Consider the following 22,891-nt stretch of genomic DNA (forward strand, 5'->3'; position numbering starts at 1 on the left):
AGTAGTTTGTCTGACACCTACAAAGACATCAGCTATGTTTAGAAATGAGAACATCACACTTGGAAGCAGTGATCTAAATTACAGACTCCTTTAAAAATGATATGTCTATAAAGAATAATCAGTTGGTGTTCATATTTTCTTTCTATCATCACTTTAATTTTCCAGTTTAAACTTGCTTCACACAGAAAGTACTCTGTGCTTTTTGGGGAAGAAGTCCTGCCCCGGTACACAAAAGTAAAATGACAATAAAACCTATTGTCAGAGGCTTTTGTAAGCAACTGTGATCACAGCATAGATGGTTTACAATTATTTGTTCTGCTCATCATACCTGAGCTGCATCCATGGCTTGGGTCTCCCCAAACACGAGAGCTCTGAGCACGTAGACTATTTTGCTTCTGCAGAGAATCCTGTATGTTTTGGCTCCAGTATCCATGGTAAGACTAATGGCAAGGTATTGTAAACCACTCATTCATATTTTGGTTTTATTTTGTAATTGCTGCTGACTATGCTAATAATGAGAAAACTGTATTTCTTTATTAGCTGCTGATTAAATTGTCTGATTGTGATTCATTCTGTTCATTCCTCTTCTGAAGAATGATACTAGGTATGAAGAAAAAGAGCAAATCATTTTGCCACAGAGTTACTGATACTTGGCCAAACTTTCCTGTATCCTTTAGAGATTCTTATGAACTTGAGTGTTACCATGGTTTCTGCTCTGGGTTTCTAAGATATTCAGATGCTACTTTTAAAAAATCATTTCAGTGATTATAGTTTAAAAGAACTTTCTGCTATAAATAAGGTCTTCAAAGGAGTCTTTTGTCTTTGAGGTTGGAAGAGATTAAAGAAATACTTAAGTAGCTTCCCTGCAGGGCAGATTTGGAAAAAAAGTTGAAGCTTCTGTTCTCTGCCCTCTTTTTACTAGTATAAAAGCTTTACTGAGGACAGAAGTAGTTTTTTTTTATGACTGTTCAGACAATTCACAGAAAGGGACATTTTTTTTTTACTGCCTCTTGGTGTCTTCATGATTTCTAAAAAAATCATGAAATTGTTTGGTGATCCAGAACGACATGATTATTGGGAAAGGAAGATGGGAGTAGCCATGCTGTTTGAAAGTACCTACCAATGCTTCTGTAATTCTTGAGAATAATCCCATCAGTGTTGCTGGGTTCCCTCTCTAAGGAATGGCCATAGAAAATTTGCAGGTAGGTTTATCTGTTTTAGGAAGAAAATATTTGCTTCCTAGCTTCCTAGACTCCATTAACCAAGCTGACAAGATCTTGCTTGCAGAATGTGGTAGTGCACATGTCTACAGACTGTATTACTTGAAAGCACATTTCCAGTGGGCTTGTTTCCTGTCTCTGCAATAAATCTGAAGTCTCTGAAAAACTTAGGTTGCAATCTGCCTGCATTTTCCCTGTTGTGCTTGTCTGTCCTGCCATCCCCTCTTTCCTCTGTTGGCACTGTATCAATTCTACCAGTGTTCTTGGAGAAGATGCTTTAAGGGTCACAGGTGAATTAGTGCCAACTTCATGGTATTTCATTAGGCAATTTATTCTTCCTTTTTCTCCTTTAGGGTTTAGCACAGGATTAAAAGGAAGTCTGCCAGTAATTTGGTTTTAAAAATACTGTTGCACAATGAACCCATCCAGCCTGAGCATAAAATAGCAGTAATTTGCATTGTCTTCGTATCTTACAGTTCATTTCAAAGAAGTCTCACCGTTATATTATTCAATTCTAGTAACAGAGGAACTTCTTAATAGCATTACTCAAATGCGGTATTTTAATTAATTCAGAAGTCTTTTTTCATTTATTACTTATATTTGTAGACCAATTAAATTGCTGTTATTTGTGAATTTTCCAGGTCTTATTGAATTATTATTTCTGGGATACAGTAGCATTTGACTTCTACAACTTAGTTTAAGCATCTCAATCATAGGTAGCATTGTTTCCATGTATTCCAGATTGTTAATGCTGAGGATGTTCTGTCATGTCAAAGTGTGGTAGAAAGTGATTTTCTGTCTTAGTATGATAGTAGGCTAAGTAAGTCTTCCATATCTCATTGTTGCATTTAAAAATTATGCTTTTTTATTATTCCATTATTGTCCCAAAGCACTCAGAAAAGCTATAGCAAGAAATGAGGACAGGCTCTGAGTACCATGGTCTAGTGTAAGGTGTCCCTACTCATGGCAGGAGGGGTGGAACTAGATGATCTCTAAGGTCCTTTCGAATCCAAACCGTTCTATGGTTCTATGAATTATTGCAATTATCATTAATTTTATTTGTGAATGGTGTCAGAATATCTTTATTATTGGTATCAGTAAGTGAAATTTCCATGCTTCTCTATAAAATATGTAGAAGAGGAGATGCAGATGTAGAAGTAGAAAAAAGATACAAAAGAATTAGGAGTAGTCCTGAAATGTTTAAAATTGATAAGTATGCCATTCAAAAAAAAGTACAAAAAATGAGAATTTTAACTTACAAATTTTTTACTATGTGTAAGAAACTGCCAGGAGTAATATTTAAATCAGTGTTAGAAGTGTTCAGGTTTTAAAGTATCACAAATGTTGATATTTTATCACAATCTGTTGATAGAGCCAGCACTTAGTTTTTCATCGTTCTTCATGCATGTGGTTAGCACAGATGCAATAGATTCTTTGAAACAACTGGAAATTATACAGAGAAACTGATAAACACCTCAGGGTTTTTCAATTGCTGGTTAAATATTATTGAATACATAATGAAGTATCATTTGAGTCTTCAAGAAAACACTGGAGAAAATATTATGCCATTAATGTAAGATCAAACCTAATAGAGTCGATTTACAGATGACTGAGGTGAAAAAAAATAAAGCTAAGTATCACTCTACAGAATTCATCTTCCTTCCAGTTAGAGAAGTAGAAGCTATGTTTGGGTGGGTTTTGCACAGCAGAAGGCACAGATGGTATTGAATTTTAACAGCTGTCTTCCATTAAGAGTTACTGGTAGTGTGGATCAATGTAGTTAATGTCTAGACAGTGAGAAATCTTTTTTTTACCCTTGTCTTTGTCCTTACTATTGCTAAAGTATTATGGAATTATAGAAAAACATTGATTGAACGGTGCATCAGGGATCTGTTTAGTCAAACTTCTACTCAAGCAGGACCAGTTTAGACCACATTGCTTAGATCCATGTCTATTTGAATTTAAAGTGTCTCCAAGCACTGCATTTACCAAAATCCAAATCAGACTCCAGTCAACTCCCTCAGTACCTTTGCTCCCATTGCAGCTAGTCCCATGGAGCCGTGTGCGTCCAGTTGCCTCAAGTGCTGCCCAACTCCTTCCTTCCTCTACTGTGGGTAAAGTTCCACTCCCACAGACTTTGTAAATAGACTCTTGGACTGAGGGGAGAGGCAAGTTTGCCAACAAAACCCAAGACACAAAAAGACATTGAGTATCTTGGCCTTTCCCATGTTCTTTGTCACTAAGCTGTTCCCCACCCCACTGAGCAGCAATGTGCTTCTTTATGTGTCCTTTGCTGCCAGTGTACTTACAGGAGCTTTTTTCCTTGTCCTTAACATCCTTTGATTATTTCTACTCCAGCTGAGCTTTTGCTTTTGTAGTTTCACTGCTCTACACTTGAGCAATGCCTCTGTTCCCCCAAGACACTTCCACCTTCTGGGTGATGCAGCTTAATAGGATATTCAGGTGTCATTTCATAGACAACATTTTCCTTAGTCAGACTTAGTCATTTAAGTAGTTTCCTTAGTCATTTAAGTAGTCTGTGTTTGACTTTGGAACATGGTTACACATATTTTATTGTGTTTATATATAGGAACAATGAATGAATATTCTAGCTAATTCAGTTTTTCAACCCTTTGTATGCACTGAAAGATGAAGATGCACTAGTGCTACTTCGTGGCTATGAACACATTGTGTATTAGTCTTGTGAAAATCCTTTCAGCCTCAGCAAAATTATTGCCAGGATTGTGAAAGCCAAGAGAAAGTAGTGAGAGTGCTGGTAGCACAAGAACCCTGAGAATGAAAGTGCCTGCAGACAGTGCTGGCTGGTCTAGCAGCTCCCAGATGCCTGGAAGTGGGAATCCTTTCCCCAGGGCATCCTGGATCCATGGCAAGCTTCTTCTGGTTATTTGAAGAAAATAAGTCAGAAGAAATGAAGGAACACCTTTAGATAGGTGAGTGAGTTGAACTGAGTAGGGGAAAAGAGGAGAGAAGAAACTGTCCTCAAATTCTGGTTTTGTGCTTCAGCTGCCCAATTTACTTCAGCAGAAGTATAAATGCGTTAAATATTTTGTTGGTTTATACATAATAACAATAACAATATCAAGCATTTTCTAAGATGTTTGCTTGTCTTAGTGACAAAATTTAACATATTTAAAAACACTAAAATTCCTATTACATTAAAAAAATATTTTATAAGATAAAATACTTTCTACTACCCTTATCTAATAATGCTGTTCATTTTTATTTATGCTTTTGTGTGTTTTCCAGGCCATCTATGAAGGAAGCTGCTTCCAATGAGAAGTGGAGATTTCCTATTTGGCCAGAATGGAGTGATGCAGATATCAGTGCAGAAAAATGGGATACTGGAAAAGCTGGAAAAGAAAAACCTGGAAAAGGTCAAATTTCAGTAAGTTGTGTGATACATATTATTTCTACTTCATTTTTTGTACTTTCATTTAATAGAGTATTTGCCACAACTTCTAAATAATGTGTTACTGATAAATATATTTATTTTCAATCATATGTTTTCAATATGTTTAAGTAGTTCCTTTCTAAACTACAGTAATAAACTAGAAACAATTGTGCATTATTTATTTGCTGCTTTTAAAATGATCTCAACATATCTGTGTGCATATTAATGGTTTAAAAAAATACAACCCTCAAATCTATTTCATAGCATAACTAAAACTGGGAATGTGGGAACAGCTGAACTGTTGTAGTATGTCAGGGCACTGACACACTCCTCAGGGCACTGCAGTTTCTGTAGGCTCCAAAGGTTTCATGCATTGGTCTTTTTTATGGCAGAAATGGATGCTGAAGTAATTTCTTTTGTACGCTGCAGTTTCTGGACATGTGAAACACTGTCTGCAGTTCTAGAATGTACAGAATGATTTGAGGGAATATTGTCATTTTGCAGAAAATTAACACCTGCCAGATGTTGAAAAATTCCTGTTTTCCAGCTTTGGAATGAATTAAAAATCTCATTGATTTTTACTCCTTCACACTGGTTATCATTGCAGAGTGTATGGGTCTTCTATACAGAGTAGTAGTAAACTTATTTTTTAAAAACTTCTTAAACTCAGCACCTTAAATTTAAATTTAAAATGCAATAAATACAGTGATTCATCACCTATTTCATATGCACATTCTGCACTGTTAATATATTTCTTCTGAATGTCCCCTTGTGTACTATGTTTATGTTTCCATTTATATTTCTAGATTATTTTTTTTTCTTATCCTAAGGTTGAATATATTATATTCCTATGAGGCCAAGGTATTGTTTTGAGAGAAGATATACATTCTGTACTGAAGACTGTCTTAACTTGTCAAGCAAATAATTTTCCTTTGTGTCCTTCTCCTGTTCCTTTACCACTTTTGGTGTCTTTGGGCTGTATTAAACATTTCTCTAGCACTAATTTTCAGGTCTACCAGAAAATTATCATACATAAACTTCAAATGAACTATATATTAAAACCTTTCTTCTATTTTAGCACAAGAGATCTTCTGAATTGTTTACTGGACTCTTCAGTTCTTCAGCTACAAGCTGTATGACACATTGCTTCTTTTACATGTTTAAAGGAATTACATGCCAGTCACAGCAAATGAATTTACAGATGTAAAGTATTTTGTAACATGACCTCTTTTGATCCAAGCAGATAGCCAGAATTCAACATCAAATAGGTTATTTCAGTTGGAAACAAAATTAGTAATGTCAACCAGAACCTTTAAGTACACTTGGAACATGAATATAAACAGTCCTATTTTCTTGTGTGGGTAAAGAAGTCAACCTGAAGTGATCTCTTTCCATGTAACACTGAAAGTCTTTTATCAACCACCTGAACACAATGCTCTCTCTTAGAGCTGTGCACTGTGCTCCTGAGATTATGCATTTGATCTTGTCTTTGTCTTTTGTGCTCATTTCTTCCATGTCCTTCCTGTAGAACTTGTGGTTGAGACTCCTGTCCTTAGAGCATGAACCCCTGAGACTTGGCACTTGCCTCTTATAGCCACCTTAAATAAAAGACTAGTTTAAACTTGATAAGTTAAAGCTTGATTTTTTCAGCCTGGACCTATAATATTCTGCTTCAAAAAATTTTTTGCACTAGTTATCTAAAGAAAGGTTGTATCTTTCCAGGTGTGGGGGTTTGTTTGTTTCTTTGTTCGTTTTTGTTTGTTTGGAGTTTTTTGGTTTTGTTTTGGTTTTGTTTTTTAACTTTGCATAGCGTCATGTCATTCGCATCTGCCTCCTTTCTCTGGTTTATCTAGTGTTTAAGAGCTAAACTTTCCTGTTATGCCATGAAGTCAGGGTTGGATGTCTGAAAGCAGACTATAAACACTGTTAATACAGTTTGGTATTGTCTGGGCTCCAAGAATTTTTTTAAGCTTTCAGAAAAAAAAAGAAAGTATTCCTAAAACATTCAATCCCTCCCCTCCTCCCCAGGTTCTCTTTTTTCCTTCAGGTACTGAAATAGGTTGTTGCAGATTATCATGTTGAAGGAACTTACACAATGAAAAAAAAAGTGAGGAAAAGGTTATTTGGGGTCTTTGGTTTGTGTTTGGTTTTTATACTCTTCTGATGCACTTTGTTTTGTCTTCCTTTAATCATTAGGGACTCAGAGTATCACAGATTTTTGTTCCCGGCAACTCTTTCTCTGGTCTGCAGAAGACATAGTGCACCATAGACTATGAAACACTCACAAATATATAATATGCCTAAAAACTGTTGAAAATCCAGGCACAAATAAAAAGCATTATCCATGTAACTGGTTAGCTTCTCAGTCAGCACAACCTGTATCAGAGGCATGTTCTCATCCCACGTTGTGCCAGTAAGTAAACAGACAGCGTATATCCTCACGCCTTCTGTGCACAGGGAGGATAAGCATCACTTAAAAATGCAACTTTGAAAACTGTATGAGCCTCTCTTTTTAATGGGCTCATTCATGCTGCATAATTATAGCTCTCTTTGGTTTCTATGGCAGTGCTAAATGCATGGAACATGGGTTTTTTGTTTCTTCATAATCACTTTAGATATTTACTTTCAGCGTTCAACTTAAAAGCTATAGAAATAAGTGAGTTAGAAAAAGTACATAGGAATAGCTTGGTTACAGAAGAGTAACTGACTTAAAAATTTAAGCTTTTTTTGGAGATCTTTCTGAAAGGGGAAAAGAAAAAGAATAATTTCATGTAGACATCTTGGAAAGTGCAGACCATAGAAGCTTATCTGAATACTAGAGGTGCTGCATTTTTTGTGCTGCATTTTCATCTTGGGCTTTAGGCTTTTATTTAGTTGTATATACTATTAGTTCTTTTTTATGCTATTTTGTTCCTTAAGTGAATTATCCTGTGAACAATATATTATTTTAAATCTCATGGAAGATACAACACTATAATTTTTAAAGGTGGTCCATTTTTGTTCATGCATATTTTGTGCAGCCTGCATTTGATGATCCTGAAGGGAAGATAAAGTTGCCAGCATCCTTAAAAGTGCATTCATGGAAACGTCCACAAGAGTTTTTAACAAAAGAGGTAAGAAACAAGCAAGGTCTTGATGAAAAAATCCCAATTGCCTAACTTGTGAAAAGTAGAGTGAAATTAGCAGAGGAAGTTTGTTCAACAGGTAAAAGCCGCTTGACCATGTGTTCAGTCCTGTCCTGGAGACTGGTGTACACAAGGGCTCAGTGACCTGTGTGACAGCTCAGCTGTGCTGCTTGCATGGTCATGAAAGATGAAGGTGCACTAGTGCTGGTCTCCAGGACAGGACTGACTGCATGGTCAAGCGGCTTTTACCTGTTGAACAAACTTCCTCTGCTGGGCCCTGGTACTGGAAACCCTGAGCCCAGGGTGAGCTCACACTGCTGATGGTGATGAAGGAGCCTGCAGGCAGCTCCTGCTCCTTAGTGGCAATTACATCACCTGCATCTCTTTTACTTTATCTAACCACAGCAGCAAGTTCTTCCTTTCATTTTACAGCAGAAATCGAGAGCAGGGTTATTTTCATGTAAGAATATTCTTTCGTAGCTCAAATTGTATCATAGGTCAGCAAAACCAAAATGAATGGGATCTGCACAGAATGCTGCAGAGATGACTCAGAGGTCTGCTTGATGCCACACAACACAGGTTTCTCTGTGTCTAAAAGGACATAAGACTACCTATACTAATCCCATTCTTTACAGTTAGCATAATAATAACATTCTCAATTATACTGTACAGAATCTGAGATTTAATTATTAATTAAATTTATTAATGGGATAAGACCACCATGGATCAGCACTTCCTGGTGCAAAACATCATGGTTGTGTATGCCCCCACATCTGCTTCACTTTTTGACTCCCATGTTCATTTGGAAGACAACTGGACAGAGAGATGCCTTTCTGTTTTTATAGATGCCTTCTATTTCTCTATTCTCAGTTCAGAATTACTCTCATGGCAGAAAAATTTCTATATGTTCCACCTGAGCAGGTGTCTGAAGTACTCATATGTGTCATGAAACCATGAACTAGCTTTGCCAGAACTACATTACTTTTTTTCACTTCAACTATCATATTTTTCTGGGCTACACAGAGTACGTCTTTGACAGTACTTGTCTGCAAGGTAACCATAGCATTTTAAAATTGTGCAAAACTTTTAAACTAATTACAGAGAAAATAAACAACCTCGTATTTCAGAGGTAAGTGTTCTCCAATGCTGTTACCAATCTAAGGGTTTATGTGATTTACTTCAGATCATATATTGAAGTTTTAAAGCACTTGGACCACCCTTCCAACTTTTTCAGGCTTGTCAGTTTTCCTTTTGTCAGCTTGTCAGTTCCATTTTTTATTAACTAGACACTAAACAGATCTAAGTTTAATTTTTAATGGAGAGAGGGGGAGAGGTCAGAGGAGTAATTGACAAGACCAAAAGATTGGATAGGAAACACTGCCAAAATGCATAAACTGAGTGGAGGTATCTGAAAGATGAGGGCAAGAGAGCTGGCAGCCCAGAAAGTCATGGAAACACGTATCTGTATAAAAAATAGCTTTTAAAATCTATCTCTGGAGTATGATGAAGAAAGCATTTGTTTTCTTTAGGACCCACTTAAAACTTTGATGCGTCTTTTGGTCCAATATATTTTGAATCAACAAGCAATGATTACAAGAGATTTTATATAAAAATTAATATAAATGCCAAGTGATGAAAGGCTATTAAGAATTATTTATTACCTGATATATTTTTAACTCTAAAAGAAAGCATAAACAAGGCAATATTGTGGTAATCAAAGAATCAAGCAATGAACACCAATACGTGATGAGAGGCACAGATACATTTAGTTCAATAAACTGCAATCCCAGTCTGTTATTACTAAACTGCTTACAAAAAGGAAATGGGCTGTACGAGAAAAAAATATTCATGAACACAACATAATGCAGCCAAAGATATGATAAAGTTGCTGTTCAGACATTACCACTAACTGACCAAGAGCAAATAAATCCCAGTGAACCCTGGTGGGTGGCTAAGGGAATCTCAAAGTATGCGACAGTGTTATGATCATGATTTAAGTGCAGAACTGCAAATATCTTAAGAAGTTGAGGGCATCTCAATTTACTTATGTGATTATTCAATTTGATACTCTTTAAATCGCCTGGTAAAAATAATAATAATAATAATTTATTAAAAATCTGAACCTACATTTAAGGAATTTTATAAAGAAATACCAAACCATCTACAAGATGATCACTTCTAGTTTTCAAATGTGTAATGAATGCTTGCCAGATGTCCAACATTTTCATGTCCACTGCTGTTAAATGCTAATGTTAATTTAATTTTCTCCAGATAAGTTAGTTATGGACCTAACTGATTTACTTTCTACTAGGTTCCTGTGATAGTCCAAAATGAAACCTCATTTGACCTTGTTTCAGCAAATGAGCACATATTTTGTTGTGAGGTAGGTGAAAATTCATTAAGGTCCCTTAAAAAAAATTATTTCCTTTTTATCTTTCTTTGACTTTTTGAATTTCACTCCAAATTCCTACAAAAAAGAAATATGTTGTGAGAAGTTTTTTAAGTGGAAAATGAATGAAGGGGATTAAGTCGCAAGAAATTATCTAGATTATTATAATTAGTGTTTATCTTTTTTAGAAGTTGAAAAATCAGTGATGGTGAGAGGTTTTCCAGCTGGATAATGTTGTCAAAAGAAAAGAGTAAATAAAGGCTATGTTATAAAGGATTTCTAATTTTTACTCAAACTTTCTGGAAGTCCTAGTGTGCCTGCATGTATGTGCAAATGTCTGTGATCCAGTTTTTCTGTCTCTCCAGAACTGAATAAAGGTTTACTGAATTCCTGCAGGTCATGGAAAAATGTAAACCAGATGGAACCACGTCATCTGAGTGCCTTACTGAATGTAATATTACTTAATAATTTCTATTTCATTCAGTACGTTAATGCAAATTCAAAATTCAGCACCAGAGATATAAGGGAAGAAACACCAGAAGACAGGTCATGTCAATTTTCAAGTCCGAAAAACCACTAATTTATTCTAGGACAAGTTTCTTAGAATGTCCATAGAATCAATTATTAATTTTAGGGCACATTTCTTGTAGTAAAAAGGTTTTTTTCATTCTTGTATACATAAATCCTTTTATAGTCCTTTTATGGTGTATACACTACTTTCACAATGAAAGGATATATACATATATCCTTTTATTGTGAAAGTAGTGTATACATCATAAATATGCATATCATAAAAACTCATGTATAAAACATGATTAGTTTAAGTTCTTATTTTAAGAATTAAAGAATTCTAAGTATATTTAATAATTTAGGATTTCCTTAACTGAGTACAAATAATGACTATTTTAGCAGCTGGCTTTTAAAAAGCAATTAAACAAGTGAAAACTCACAAGCGCTGTAACATAATTTATTTTAAGATCATATTTCTTAGTTTGTCTTTGTTAAATGATGAATACCTTTATTTATATTGTGCCTTTACTTAGTTGCATGAAGTCTTGTGTTGTAGATAGGTATTGTAATGATTTTAAGAGAAGTTGTAACAGCAAAATTAATTTTTCCATTAAACTACAGCTATATTTTTATGTCACTTTTTTATTTACAACAGGATCTGGTTTATTCTTCGATCATTATAACTTTGTATTTTTTTCAAAATCTGTTACTTGAAAAATCTTTTTTTTTCTATTTTTCTTTTGTTTTAGCTGATGAGATGGATTGTAAGTGAAATCTATGCTCTCTGGAGGATATATAATGAAAATTCCTTAAATAGTGAAACACCCACAGTTGTTTGGAAACCTTGGGAACACATTTATGGCTTATGTAAATCTGCCAAGGAACCCATAATAGTGTACAATAAATTTGGAAAATATGCATTGAAACTTTATTGGATGGTGAGTGGTTTCCTGCAACAATATAAAAATATGATGCAGCTAGCATGGCAAATTTAATGGTTACTGGGCATACATTTTATTATTGAAAATACATAGATTTTTAGGAGTAGAAAAACTGACAAATTGTTGATTTGAATCCTTGTTAATTAAAATGTCTCTTACAGTTCATGTGATTCTTGCACAACTTGTGGCCTGATAAAGGTATTATTACTTGCAAAGGCAATATTTTATTTTTGTAGTTTTGTAGGTTTGATGCAAATGCTTAGTAGAGTCAAACATGTGGCCCACACCTCTGCTGTATTAGGCTGAATTTTTTTCTTTTTATATTTAAGTAATTCAGTTGCCTGACTTTACAGAGCTATTTGTCTCTAAATGTGTTTAAAGATAGATACTTCCAGTGTGAAGACCATTTTCTGAAGAGGTACTGGTAAAATTAAAACATCCCAAGGGTTTCTAAAGATAATAGATAATAATTTCTTAACACGTTTGGCAGTCAACAGGGAACACTTAATTGCATATTGAGCCTCATTTTAATAGAGAAATAGTAACATGTAAAAGAACTGACATCTAAAAGTTGCCTATGTTGTTGGAGTTATTTCAGTTACATTTGCCTTTTGGAAACAGAAAATGTCACAGCATGCTAAGACCTATAACTAACCCTACTAAACTTACAGTTGCCCAAAGCTGAAAATATTTCTGAGACAGTTGGAAACAAAAACTTGAAAGTGACTTTCTCTGTAAGGGGAACACTTACCTGATTTACATGCCTGTGCTTTCCTCACCCCTTACTACTGCCTTCACTTGTGGAATAACTTATATTTCATATAGAAATGAGTTCCATGAGTTTGAGAGGGCACAAATTGTATTGTCCAAGTTCCTCAGCAAAAGACTTTATTCTGTGTGTGAATTTAATGCTGCAGGTATTATGAAGTCATGTGGTAAAAGACTACATTTTAAAGCATATCCAAGAGTTACCAGCGCTTCATTCTCCTTGTCACTTTTGTCACTTTTTGGTACACTCTTTGTCTTTTTTTTTTTGTTTGGGCCTGTGTTTTTATTCAATTTTTTTTTCCTCTGGCTATACAGCTGTATTTTACAGAAAGAAAAACAGGAAAAAAGAGGGTCACCTGTTGAAAGTTTAAACAAAATGTGCAAATGAGGAAAGACAAATATCAGAAGAGACAGAGGAGAAATAAATTTCATAGGAGAAAGTAGAAAAATAAATGAACAAGAGTGCAAAAGGTGGAAGAATAATGAACTGATTTCACTAATGTTCTGCACTGAGTCCTGAAGACATTGTTGTACACAACATCAAACCATTGTTGTCCACAACATCAAATAATAATTTTTTTCATATATTTGACAAAATATATAAATTCCATCCCATGTTCTACTTTCACTTTGCCTTCCTGAAGTTTATTGAACTTGTAGTTATTTTTTTCTCACTTTTTTCATCTGTAGACCTGCCCCACTTTTTTTATTGTTTTTTTAATTTCTTTTCCTTTACTTATCAACTTGTTCTGTTCTCCCTAGTAAACTTCAGCAATTATTGGAAGAGGAGATGAATATGTTATCATATCCCTGACTAGGTCCTTTTCAAACTAGGGAAGTTTAGGTATTTTGTTTTGGTTGGCACAAAATGGTTCTTATCCTTAAAAATATTAGCTTCTTTTATGATTTTTGAATATCTTTGACCTCTGGACTAAATTTTTTTTCTCCTTAGACCTGTAGAATTCATAGCAATAATCAGCTGTCATTTCAGCTTGAATCCATAGCTTAGTTACAAGCAGAGGACAATAGTTTTGCACTCTCTGATAACGCATGGTGAACACTTGAGTGATTTGGTCATTCTTCATTATTTTTTGGGTAAATTAAGAGAAGTATTTGCTATTGGCCCACCTACTCTATTATATCTTTATCACTAGGACGGAGAGTTTTATTTGAAGAATGGTAGACAAGATTATTTTGTGGAAAATTAGCTCAGTTTACTAATGAAGTATCTGGTATTGGAGATAGCAGTACTTTGTCTTACCTCTTTGTTTCTTATCCTGGAAATACAGATTTTTTTTTTTAATATACATATCTATATTTTTCTATTTTTTTACATTTGATCATTTTGTGTTGTTTAGTATAGTGTTCTGCAAAATACTGTTGTAGTGTGTAACAGGAGACTAACTGCAGTCAGTATTCCCAGGTAGTTTTTGGGAAGCAAGGGGGACTGCTTATGTCACAAGTATTTTCCAGACTGATATCTAAAGAGACATTTTAAAAACTGCTATCTTAGTTAAGCCTTTTTTTAATCATTAGTGTTTCTCAGGCATCTGTGATGGCAGCTGAAGAAACAGTACTGAAGGCATGCACATGATGTACTACACATATGTGATGAAATATATTTGGAAATAGCAGCAATTAGATTAATCTCTGGAACAAATAAGTCAGAGCAGTAATAAAATGCTATGAATGCTGTTTCCATGTTTCTTATAAATTATGTGAGAACTTTTTTTAAAGCCATCTGTGATGTAAATCGAGTTACAGTAGAATTGGTATCTTGGGAAAGCATTAAAAGTTCTCTTGCATACTCTTTACTTGCCAGACCACAAACTAATTATTTTCTTTCTGCTTTTCTCCCCTTCCCCTATCACAGGGGTGCTGGAGAAAGATCATTGTGGATGACACTATGCCTTTCAGTGAAGAGGAGAATTTATTATTGCCAGCTACAACCAGCCAAAATGAACTTTGGCCAATGTTGCTGTCCAAAGCTATAATTAAGTTAGCAAATACTAGGTATGTTTTGTCATTTCACTTTTTGTTTGTTTTGTGAAGTCACATGGTAACAGCAAAAAGTTGATTTAGTATACTAGGAAATGTATTTTGCTACATTTTGTAATGAGAGTTATGCACTTCCAAAAGCTGACACTGCAAATTGGTAAAACAAAATCCTCTACAGCTACAGAAGGCACAGCAGGATTTCATTTTTAGATGTGTTTGTAAATTTATTCACAGAAAACTCACAAAGAAACTGGAGTACTCTCATTATTTTCTTCATTTGTTTGACTATATTCTTGACAACTTCACATGTGGCTTCCTGCCAAACAGAAGTACCTGTGAACTGTTAATGAAATTGTTAATGTGAGCCTTGACCAGTATTGACTCAACTGATGTTGAAAGCAGAGTTTTGTGAGCTTCTTTTGATACCTTTGCTACAGTTGTGCTGTTGTGTACAGTGATTTACTTCCCTAGAACTGACTGGAAAAGTAGAAGGTGGGCTATGATGCAGTAATTGACAATTATGGCTATGGGTTCCTATGAAATGATGAATGAAGATCAATAGTTTAAATGAATAAGTTTGAGAAAATAATTCAAAACACACATCTGGGTAGTGAAGCTTCCCTGTTTCTGTCATATCAAGTTATGTTTGTCAGAAGACTCATCTAAAGTATGTTGACACAGGCTAAGGAGTTGCCAAGAGGTGCCTGTTAGGAAACTCTGTTTGCAGGCATGTGGTTGACATACTGCATTTCTCCAGAGCACAAGGGTTAGCCATACAAGTGCTGGCATCTTTGGCCTTGGTCCTCTCAGGAAACCTCTCCAGAGAGTAGCAGGGTGTCAGTTTGAAAGAGTGAACTTTGCTGGAGTGGAAGGGAACCAGCCAGAGTGAACCAGCTTGTTCAGAATAACCTGGGAGCTAGAGAAGCTGCTAGCAAATGGAAGTTATAGAATCATAACCCGGTTTTAGCACAAGGAATTTCAAACCCACATCTCCAACCCTGCAACTGTGTGCAAGTATACATTGTATGCTTGCTAACAAAGGTGAAAAGAATGCCATTGTTCCAGAGGGAGCACTAAAATAATGGACCTGATGTGAAGGCTTTGACTTTGTAGGGGAGTAGTCAGCAGTGGTTTGGAAAACTCCTAAAATTGCAAGTAATTACTTGTTTTTCATCAAACTATTCTGTGTATGATCTTATTCCTTATTACATGGTCTTACTACAGAAAGCAATGTAGACTACAGAGTTTACTGTAGTTGGTAACATTGTAATTGTAAAAAGTCTGCTTTTCTCTTATAGTATATATGCAACTGGAAAAAGAGAGATGGAGGAATTTACAGTTCTGCAAACACTGACTGGATGGATACCAGAAGTTATTCCTATCCAGTAAGTTCTTTCGTTAAACAATTTATGTGTCAGTTTTTTAATATTTAATTCTGTAAGGCATTATGAAAAATAAAGCTGAGCCCTAAAAGTTCTTCACCATCAGTTTTGAAAAGTGAATGGTTTATAGTTCAGACACTTGGGTAATGTACCTTTGAGAAATGCAATTTTATTGTGTTTTTCTTCGTAAGTCATACAGTTTTTTGTAAAGCTATTTATCATGCTGATGCCTATTCTTTATAAATTAATTTAACTGATATTAAGCAGCATAAGGAAAACAAGGTTAGAGAAATCTGTTGAATTTAGTATGCAGTATTAAAATGTCTGCTGATAAAAATAATTTTATATCTGAATACACCATAGAAAGTATATATCATGAATACGAAGTAATCAGTGTCAGCTAGTATGGTGTTTCCACCCTTCAAATTGTAACAGTTGACAGACTTCTAGTTTCAACCAAAAATAGTGTTTCCTACCTACCTACAATAACACTTTTCTTGTTTCCTATGTGTTTTATGTTCATTTTTTATTTTTAAAGAAAGACATTCTGATTTTCAGCTTGATATTCTTTTTACTAAATTAATTAACCAGATACTTATACTAAATATTTAGATTTTTTCTTTTGAGTTACACTTTTTTTTGCCTTTTGATATATAAATTCATATGAAAATCTAGATAACAAATAGTTATGGTTTATATATAATTTGCTTAGAGATACTTGTTTATTTATAACCATATTTTGCTAATAAATAATTCCAGTCAAAGAATATTTTATTCAAATTTTCAGTAATTTTTATGTCTCAAGCTACGCTTGCAATTTAGGTTTTTGATATATTTGTGTCCTACAATAGTGTGTATGTAGCTCATGGACTTAAAAATCTAAGTAGCCTAAATTTTATTTCTTTCTATAGTTAGTTTTACAACTTCAAAAGCAAAAAACAGTATTCACTTACTACAAAAATACATTATATCATGGAATATGAGAATGTGAATACTACAGTGTCTTTGGAATTGTAGTCTAAGATGACTTTATCTCATTTTACAATCACTTATTTTATTTTTTAAAAATAGTTGAATGCAGTTAGCTTGAATGAGACTCTGCATGACCCTGTTTGAGATTATTTCTGGAATGACTTTCTGTGGAAGATTAACATGACTGCAACTGTTACATCATATCAAAAACTTTCCAGTTTGGAAGTACCTTTGGGACGCTTTTTAATATACAGAAATAGAATCACACTATTATATGGTGTAGTTGTAAAGTAGTCTGCAAATTTCTCTGTCACAACTTGTATCTACCAAAAATTTTGAGAAAGGATGCTTTATTTGCAAGCATCTCTAACCACCATCTCTTTTTTTATGGGCCTTTCATAAGCTGTCTCAACAAATATTTCTGATACAGAGGGTGTTGTATCTTCTAAAATAACTCAGTAGCATTTTTTAGAGTTGGACTGTCAGTTGTGGTATAGTGCTGTCTAAATTTCTTCTCTTTTTTGGAAATATCCCTACCATTGACATATACATTTGTGTTTTCTCTTAAAGGCCTGAATACTTGGACAAAGTTTGGGGCTTTTTGAAAGAGATTGTGCCAGAATTCACGTTGCCAGAGAGAAAGTCTCCAGAACTTGAGATTACTCAGGATGATACAAAAACTGAAGAAACCAGAGACTCAGAGTTAAAAAACGAACTGTCATCTGTGAATAAGCTGCCAGATTCAACTGAGAGAGCAGAGACAGCCGGTAACATTAGCAAAGGTCTGTAATTTTACATAGTCTAATCTTTGTAGGCCAAGCTTAAATAAGGTTAACATTATCTCTGTTTCAAATAAGTATATTTTGCATATATTGTCACATAAAACTCTGTGGGTTTGTTGTTTCGCCAAACAGGTTGCAATGATGTATATTCAAAATACTTTTTTTTAGCTATAGATATCATGAAAAGCAGTACTAGTCTTTTATTTTATAAAACTAGTTTCCCTTTCTGGCAGAGATTTTTTCAGCTTCATGTTACAGTCATTTCTCGAAAATCGAGTTCCTTGCAGAGAGATACCAATCAGAGAGGTCACAGCTTCTCCAAAGGCAACACTGCTCTGACCATCAATTGATTATATATTTCATAATGGGTGTTGAAAAGTGTGATTATCCATGGAGTTATGACAAATATGTTCTAACATCTACCTGCATTTTTATTTATTGCAATTTTTATTTTATTCTGTTATGTATATGCAATAATTTTCTTTAATAGCTGTTAATTCTATTTACATTTAAATTTAAAAATTTAGATTTATAAACCAGTTTGTTCCAGTATATTATTCTTCTTTTTTTTTATTTGAGAATGAATTTTCTTAGTCGCTGTTTTTAACTTGAAGTCATGGGTGCAATTTCACAACACTTCTCATGCCTTTGGAGAGTACAAATCACATGCTAAAATTTCTATTTCTTCCTAGATTTTCAGAAAAATCACTGACTTCCTCGCTTTGAATCCAAATACTATGTCCCAATGTCTAAAGTGTTATAAAAGTCTTAGAAGTTACCTGGCTGAGGTAGTATTCTCTCTTCTTAGGAAATCCTGCTATAATTTTCACCCAGCCATCAGTGGGGTAGATATTTCCGAGTTTGGAATGGATATGTCAGTAGCAATAGCACTGTTGTTCGTCCAACAGGGTGCTGTCATTTTTTTCCCTTAAAACTAAGTAAATGTAATCATGCCTAAGACTTAAAAATTCATTAGTAACTGAAATAGCTAAGAATCAGGGAGCCATTGTGTCTGATACAGCTCTGTAATCTCCAACTCTGAGGCTAAAAGCTTTGTTGAGATGTTCTGTTGATGTTTGAGATTAATGTTTGGATGACACAAAGCCATCCATGTCACCATGAGAGATAAGGACCTGGGGATCCTGGTGGACAACAAGCTGTCCCTGAGTCAGCAGTGTTCCCTGGGGGTCAAGAAGACCAGTGATGTCCTGGGATACATTAAAAAGAGCAAGGGAGCTGATCCTGCCCCTTCCCTCAGTCTGTATCTGGAATACTGTGTCCAGTCCTGGGCTGTTCAGCACATTACACACATGAAGCTCCTGAGTGAGTCCAGCAGAGAGGGCAATGAAGATCACTGGGAGACTGGAACACCCTGACGAGGCAAGCCTGGGGAAGCTGGGCCTATTCAGCTTTGTGAAGAGACAGCTGAGAGGGGACCTCATCAATGTGTATATGTATCTAAAAGAAGCGTTCCAAGAAGATGAAACCAGGCCCTGCTCCATGGTGCTGAACAATATCAAGAGAGGCAATAGGTGGAAACTGGCGCACAAGAAGCTTCACCTGAGCATGAGGAAGTACTTCTTTACTGTGTGAGTGACTGAGCAGTGGAACACACTGCCTGGAGAGGTTGTAGATTTTCCCTCTCTGGGAATGGCTTTAAACTGGAGATATTCAAGAACTGTCTGGATGCAGTCCTGTGCCATGTGCTCTGGTATGACCCTGGTGGAACAGGGAGATTAGACCAGATGCCCCACTATGATCCTTTTCCTCCTAAAGCATTCTGTGATTCTGTGAAGCTGTATTGTGCAGCTGACACAAAGGAAGGAAGGAAGGAATGCCATTCAAAAGGACTTGGACAAACTTGAGAATTGGACCCATGAGAATCTAATGAGGTTCAGAAAGTCCAAGTGCAAGGTGCTGCACCTGGATTGAGACAATCTGTGTCATGAGTGCAGATTGGAAGAAGAACTGAGAGCAGGCCTGTGGAGAAGGACATGGGGGATCTGGTGGACAAGAGGCAGTACATGAGCCAAGAGTGTGTGCTCACAGCCCAGAAAGGCAGTTTATCCTAGGCTGCATCCAAAGCAGTGTGGCCAGCAGGATAAGGAAGGTGAGTCTCCCCCTCTACTCTGCTCTTGTGAGACCCCAACCTGGAGTGCAGCATCCAGCTCTGGGGTCCCAGCACAAGAAAGACGTGATCCTGTTGGAATGAGTCCAAAGGAGGGCTACTAAGATGATCAGAGGGCTGGAGAACCTTTCCTATGAAGGCAGTCAGAGAGCTGGGATTGTTCAGCCTAGAGAAGAGAAAGCTTCGGGGAGAACGCCCTATAGCACCTTCCAGTACTTAGAGGGTCCTACCAGAGAGCTGCAGCAGGACTTTTTACAAGGGCATGTAGTGGTACAACAAGAGTGAACGGCTTTAAACTCACAGAGAGCAGGTTTAGATTGAGTGTTAGAAGAATACCCAAACAAGATCTGGTTGCCCAGTACATGGAAGAGGTCTAGGCCAGGATGGGACTTTGAGCAACCTGCTCTAATGGAAGGTGTCCCTGACCACAGCAGGGGGGTTGGAACTTTAAGGTCCTTTCCAACCCAAGCCATTCCATGATTCTATGATTTTTTTTTAATGCATTTAAGAAGTCTTTTCCTGTAAGTTCTAAGACTTCAGAGAATGTTTGGTCTGTGGGAGACTTTCTTCTTCCATGTCCATTGGGAATCTATGCATTGTCTATATGACTTTGGGCTTTTATTTGTAATTACTAATGCATGAGAGCAAGGATAGGAAGAAAATATTTGGCACAGTGCCAGAAATACAATGATTTCTTATATTGCAGTAAGGACATAAAAATTGTGCAATAACTAAAAGGTGGGACTGAAGCCATTCTGGCTCCTTCTCAATAAATTTTCATTTACATCTTAAAGACTACTTTTTTAAAAATTTATTTTAATTAAATTACATTAGTTTTTTTATTGTATCTCAACTCTTGACTTCAAAGAGTCTGTGATTGATTGTTTTTAAAATTTATCTAAAATCTTATTGAAGCATTTGCACTGTACGACATTTGATGACTGAAAGTTTTTATCTTAGAAAGAAAAATATTTAATCTTTATTTTGCTTAATAGAAAAAGCAGAGCAGAAAAAAGTAGGAAAGAAAAAAGGAGGAGAGAAAGAAAAAGGCAAGTCTACAGGAAAGTTGGGAAAAGCCCAAGGCCTTCAGGACTTAACTGAAAGTAAGTCCTGTTGTTTTGAAGATAAAAATACAGACAGGAGTTATATGTAAAGCAAAAGTATTTGCTTTAATTTTGTTTTGAACTTAACTGGGGGGAGGTTGTATTTACTTTTGGTTTTATTTAAATTGTAGTTATTTATAGCTCACATTACACACTGAAGTCATTCTAATCTATTCTGCAACATAGATTAAAAATAATATATTGCAGTACTTTGTTTTAGTGGCAAACTGTCTTACAGTTGTTCTGTGTTTAAAAAAACAGCAATCCTTCCTCTTTTGTAATTTATTTGTTCAATATCCACTTTATACACAAAATTGCAATTGGAAAAAGCAGGAACGCTTCTTTGTCAAAGGGCAGGGGAGCCCCGGCGGGAGGGGTGGAAGAAATGTTTGTTAAAATTCATTCCATGATGTAAATATAAATTTTTTTAAATCTTTGTCCAGGAAATACATAGTGGTGAATTTGATTTCTGTATTGATATATTCGTAAGAGCATAAAAATTAAGTAAATTCTTGCTTTGTGCATTTATATTTAATGCACAAAAAACCTCAAGGAAATACATTTTAAATCACAAGTAAATACTAATCAGACAGCTAAACAATAAACCAAGAAATTTCAAATTTATTAGCTTAAACTGTAGAAGATTTTTACAAATGTGCATTATGCTTATATGCTCTTGACTTTGCGTATGTTTGGATACATGTGGCATTTCCATGTGACTAGCAGCAAAAACCATTCTTTAACTAGAATGATTTGCAGTTGCAAATCAGTAGGTGAGAATAGGTATAACATCTTCCTAAGGGAAATAACTGCAAAGTAAAAATGAAATTTACTACATAAATGGTACTCCTGCTTCTTGATTTGAATCCTGATTAAAATTAGTGATTTAAATAATTTTAAACTGCAGCAAACCAAGATTATGGTTTGTCTTCAGCAAATAGATTTATTTAAACTCCTGCCTTATATACCACTAAATGAGTTAAACAGCAGTAAATTTTAAAATATATTGCAGGAATGTAGTTTGCTTTAGTGCAGCAGGTGTGGAATAGGAAAATGAGGTGTTTCATGTGAATATAAGTACAGTGACTAAGTAGTACTCAAGCAGGTGATGGAGAAAAGAAAGCAAAAGGGAAGTAAAAGGATCTAAGATATGTATTCTAGAAAGTGTGCAAAGGGAGTGAAAGAGCATTTTAAAAAAAGAGGCAGTGCTTCCATGTGAAAAGTGACATGATATTTAGATCTTTATCCTGCCACTTAAAGCACAGTTTATGCTTTTTTGTGAAAGACAGATAGTGTCCTGTGAAGAGGTTATTTAGAAAGATTAATTCAGGTCTCAAGTACACAGGTAAGAGAAATCTTTTATCCTAAGTTTGAATCAAAAACGACTTTTGGAGAAGAATAAGTGCTAGGTATCTTTACAGTAACAGAGCAAATTTAAAATTATTAGACTGAAAGGAAAAAAAAAGGAATTAAAGTTTGAAATAATACTGAATTATGATGCATTTTTGTTGTGAGAGTGTAGCCAAAAGAGAGAAATCTTGCAGGCTTTATGAGACACGTGGTCTGCAGAGTGGCCCAGGACAGTAGAACCATTGCCGTGCATAAAATAACGTCTCAAACTAGGTCTTGATTCAGTCGGACTCCAGAGGCAGCAGTTGTGAAAAGTTCCTGAATTGTTCTGGTAGAGTTTTGTAATAAGGACTTAACTTAATATAGCAAAATTCTTTTCTTTTCTTTTTTTTCTTTTTTTTTTTCATTTTAAGTGATTTGAAAAGTGGTTCACTCCCATCATGATAAAAGTGCTTATTTCCCAGCTGCAAGCTTTCACTCTACCTGTTGACTGTTGATTTCAAGGAAACTTCTTTGTGATAAATATGTACTATTTCTAAAGAGATATTCAACTGCTCCAGATATTATTTATATTTGACTTTTAAAATGGCAAAACCTTCTGTATTCATTGCATTGTATATTCATTGTATTTTATTCATGACACAGTGAAGTACCAGTTACTGCTAATTACTTGGAAACTTCTCTTGCAGGCTTTTGATTTTGTGTGGACTATAATGTTGTCGTGGATTGATGCTGTCTGGCAGCTAAGCCACCACCCATCCACCTGGTCACTCCCCACAGTGGGATGGGGCAGAGAATGAGGACTGAACCC

General features: G+C 35.3%; 1 protein-coding gene across 1 annotated transcript in view; it reads left to right on the plus strand.

Moving 5' to 3' along the window:
• The first annotated feature begins 431 nt into the window (after window positions 1-431).
• The window catches only part of ADGB (androglobin), an 89,211-nt gene continuing 66,751 nt past the window's right edge, over window positions 432-22,891 (plus strand). Inside the window, exons 1-8 of the mRNA XM_063153345.1 lie at window positions 432-451; window positions 4,488-4,626; window positions 7,653-7,745; window positions 10,069-10,140; window positions 11,406-11,594; window positions 14,239-14,378; window positions 15,662-15,748; window positions 17,288-17,499. Of these exons, the coding sequence (XP_063009415.1) occupies window positions 432-451; window positions 4,488-4,626; window positions 7,653-7,745; window positions 10,069-10,140; window positions 11,406-11,594; window positions 14,239-14,378; window positions 15,662-15,748; window positions 17,288-17,499 (952 nt within the window). The remainder of the gene's footprint in view (window positions 452-4,487; window positions 4,627-7,652; window positions 7,746-10,068; window positions 10,141-11,405; window positions 11,595-14,238; window positions 14,379-15,661; window positions 15,749-17,287; window positions 17,500-22,891) is intronic.

Source organism: Melospiza melodia, chromosome 3 (genome assembly GCF_035770615.1).
Source record: "Melospiza melodia melodia isolate bMelMel2 chromosome 3, bMelMel2.pri, whole genome shotgun sequence".
In the NCBI taxonomy this organism is placed as follows: Eukaryota; Metazoa; Chordata; class Aves; order Passeriformes; family Passerellidae; genus Melospiza; species Melospiza melodia.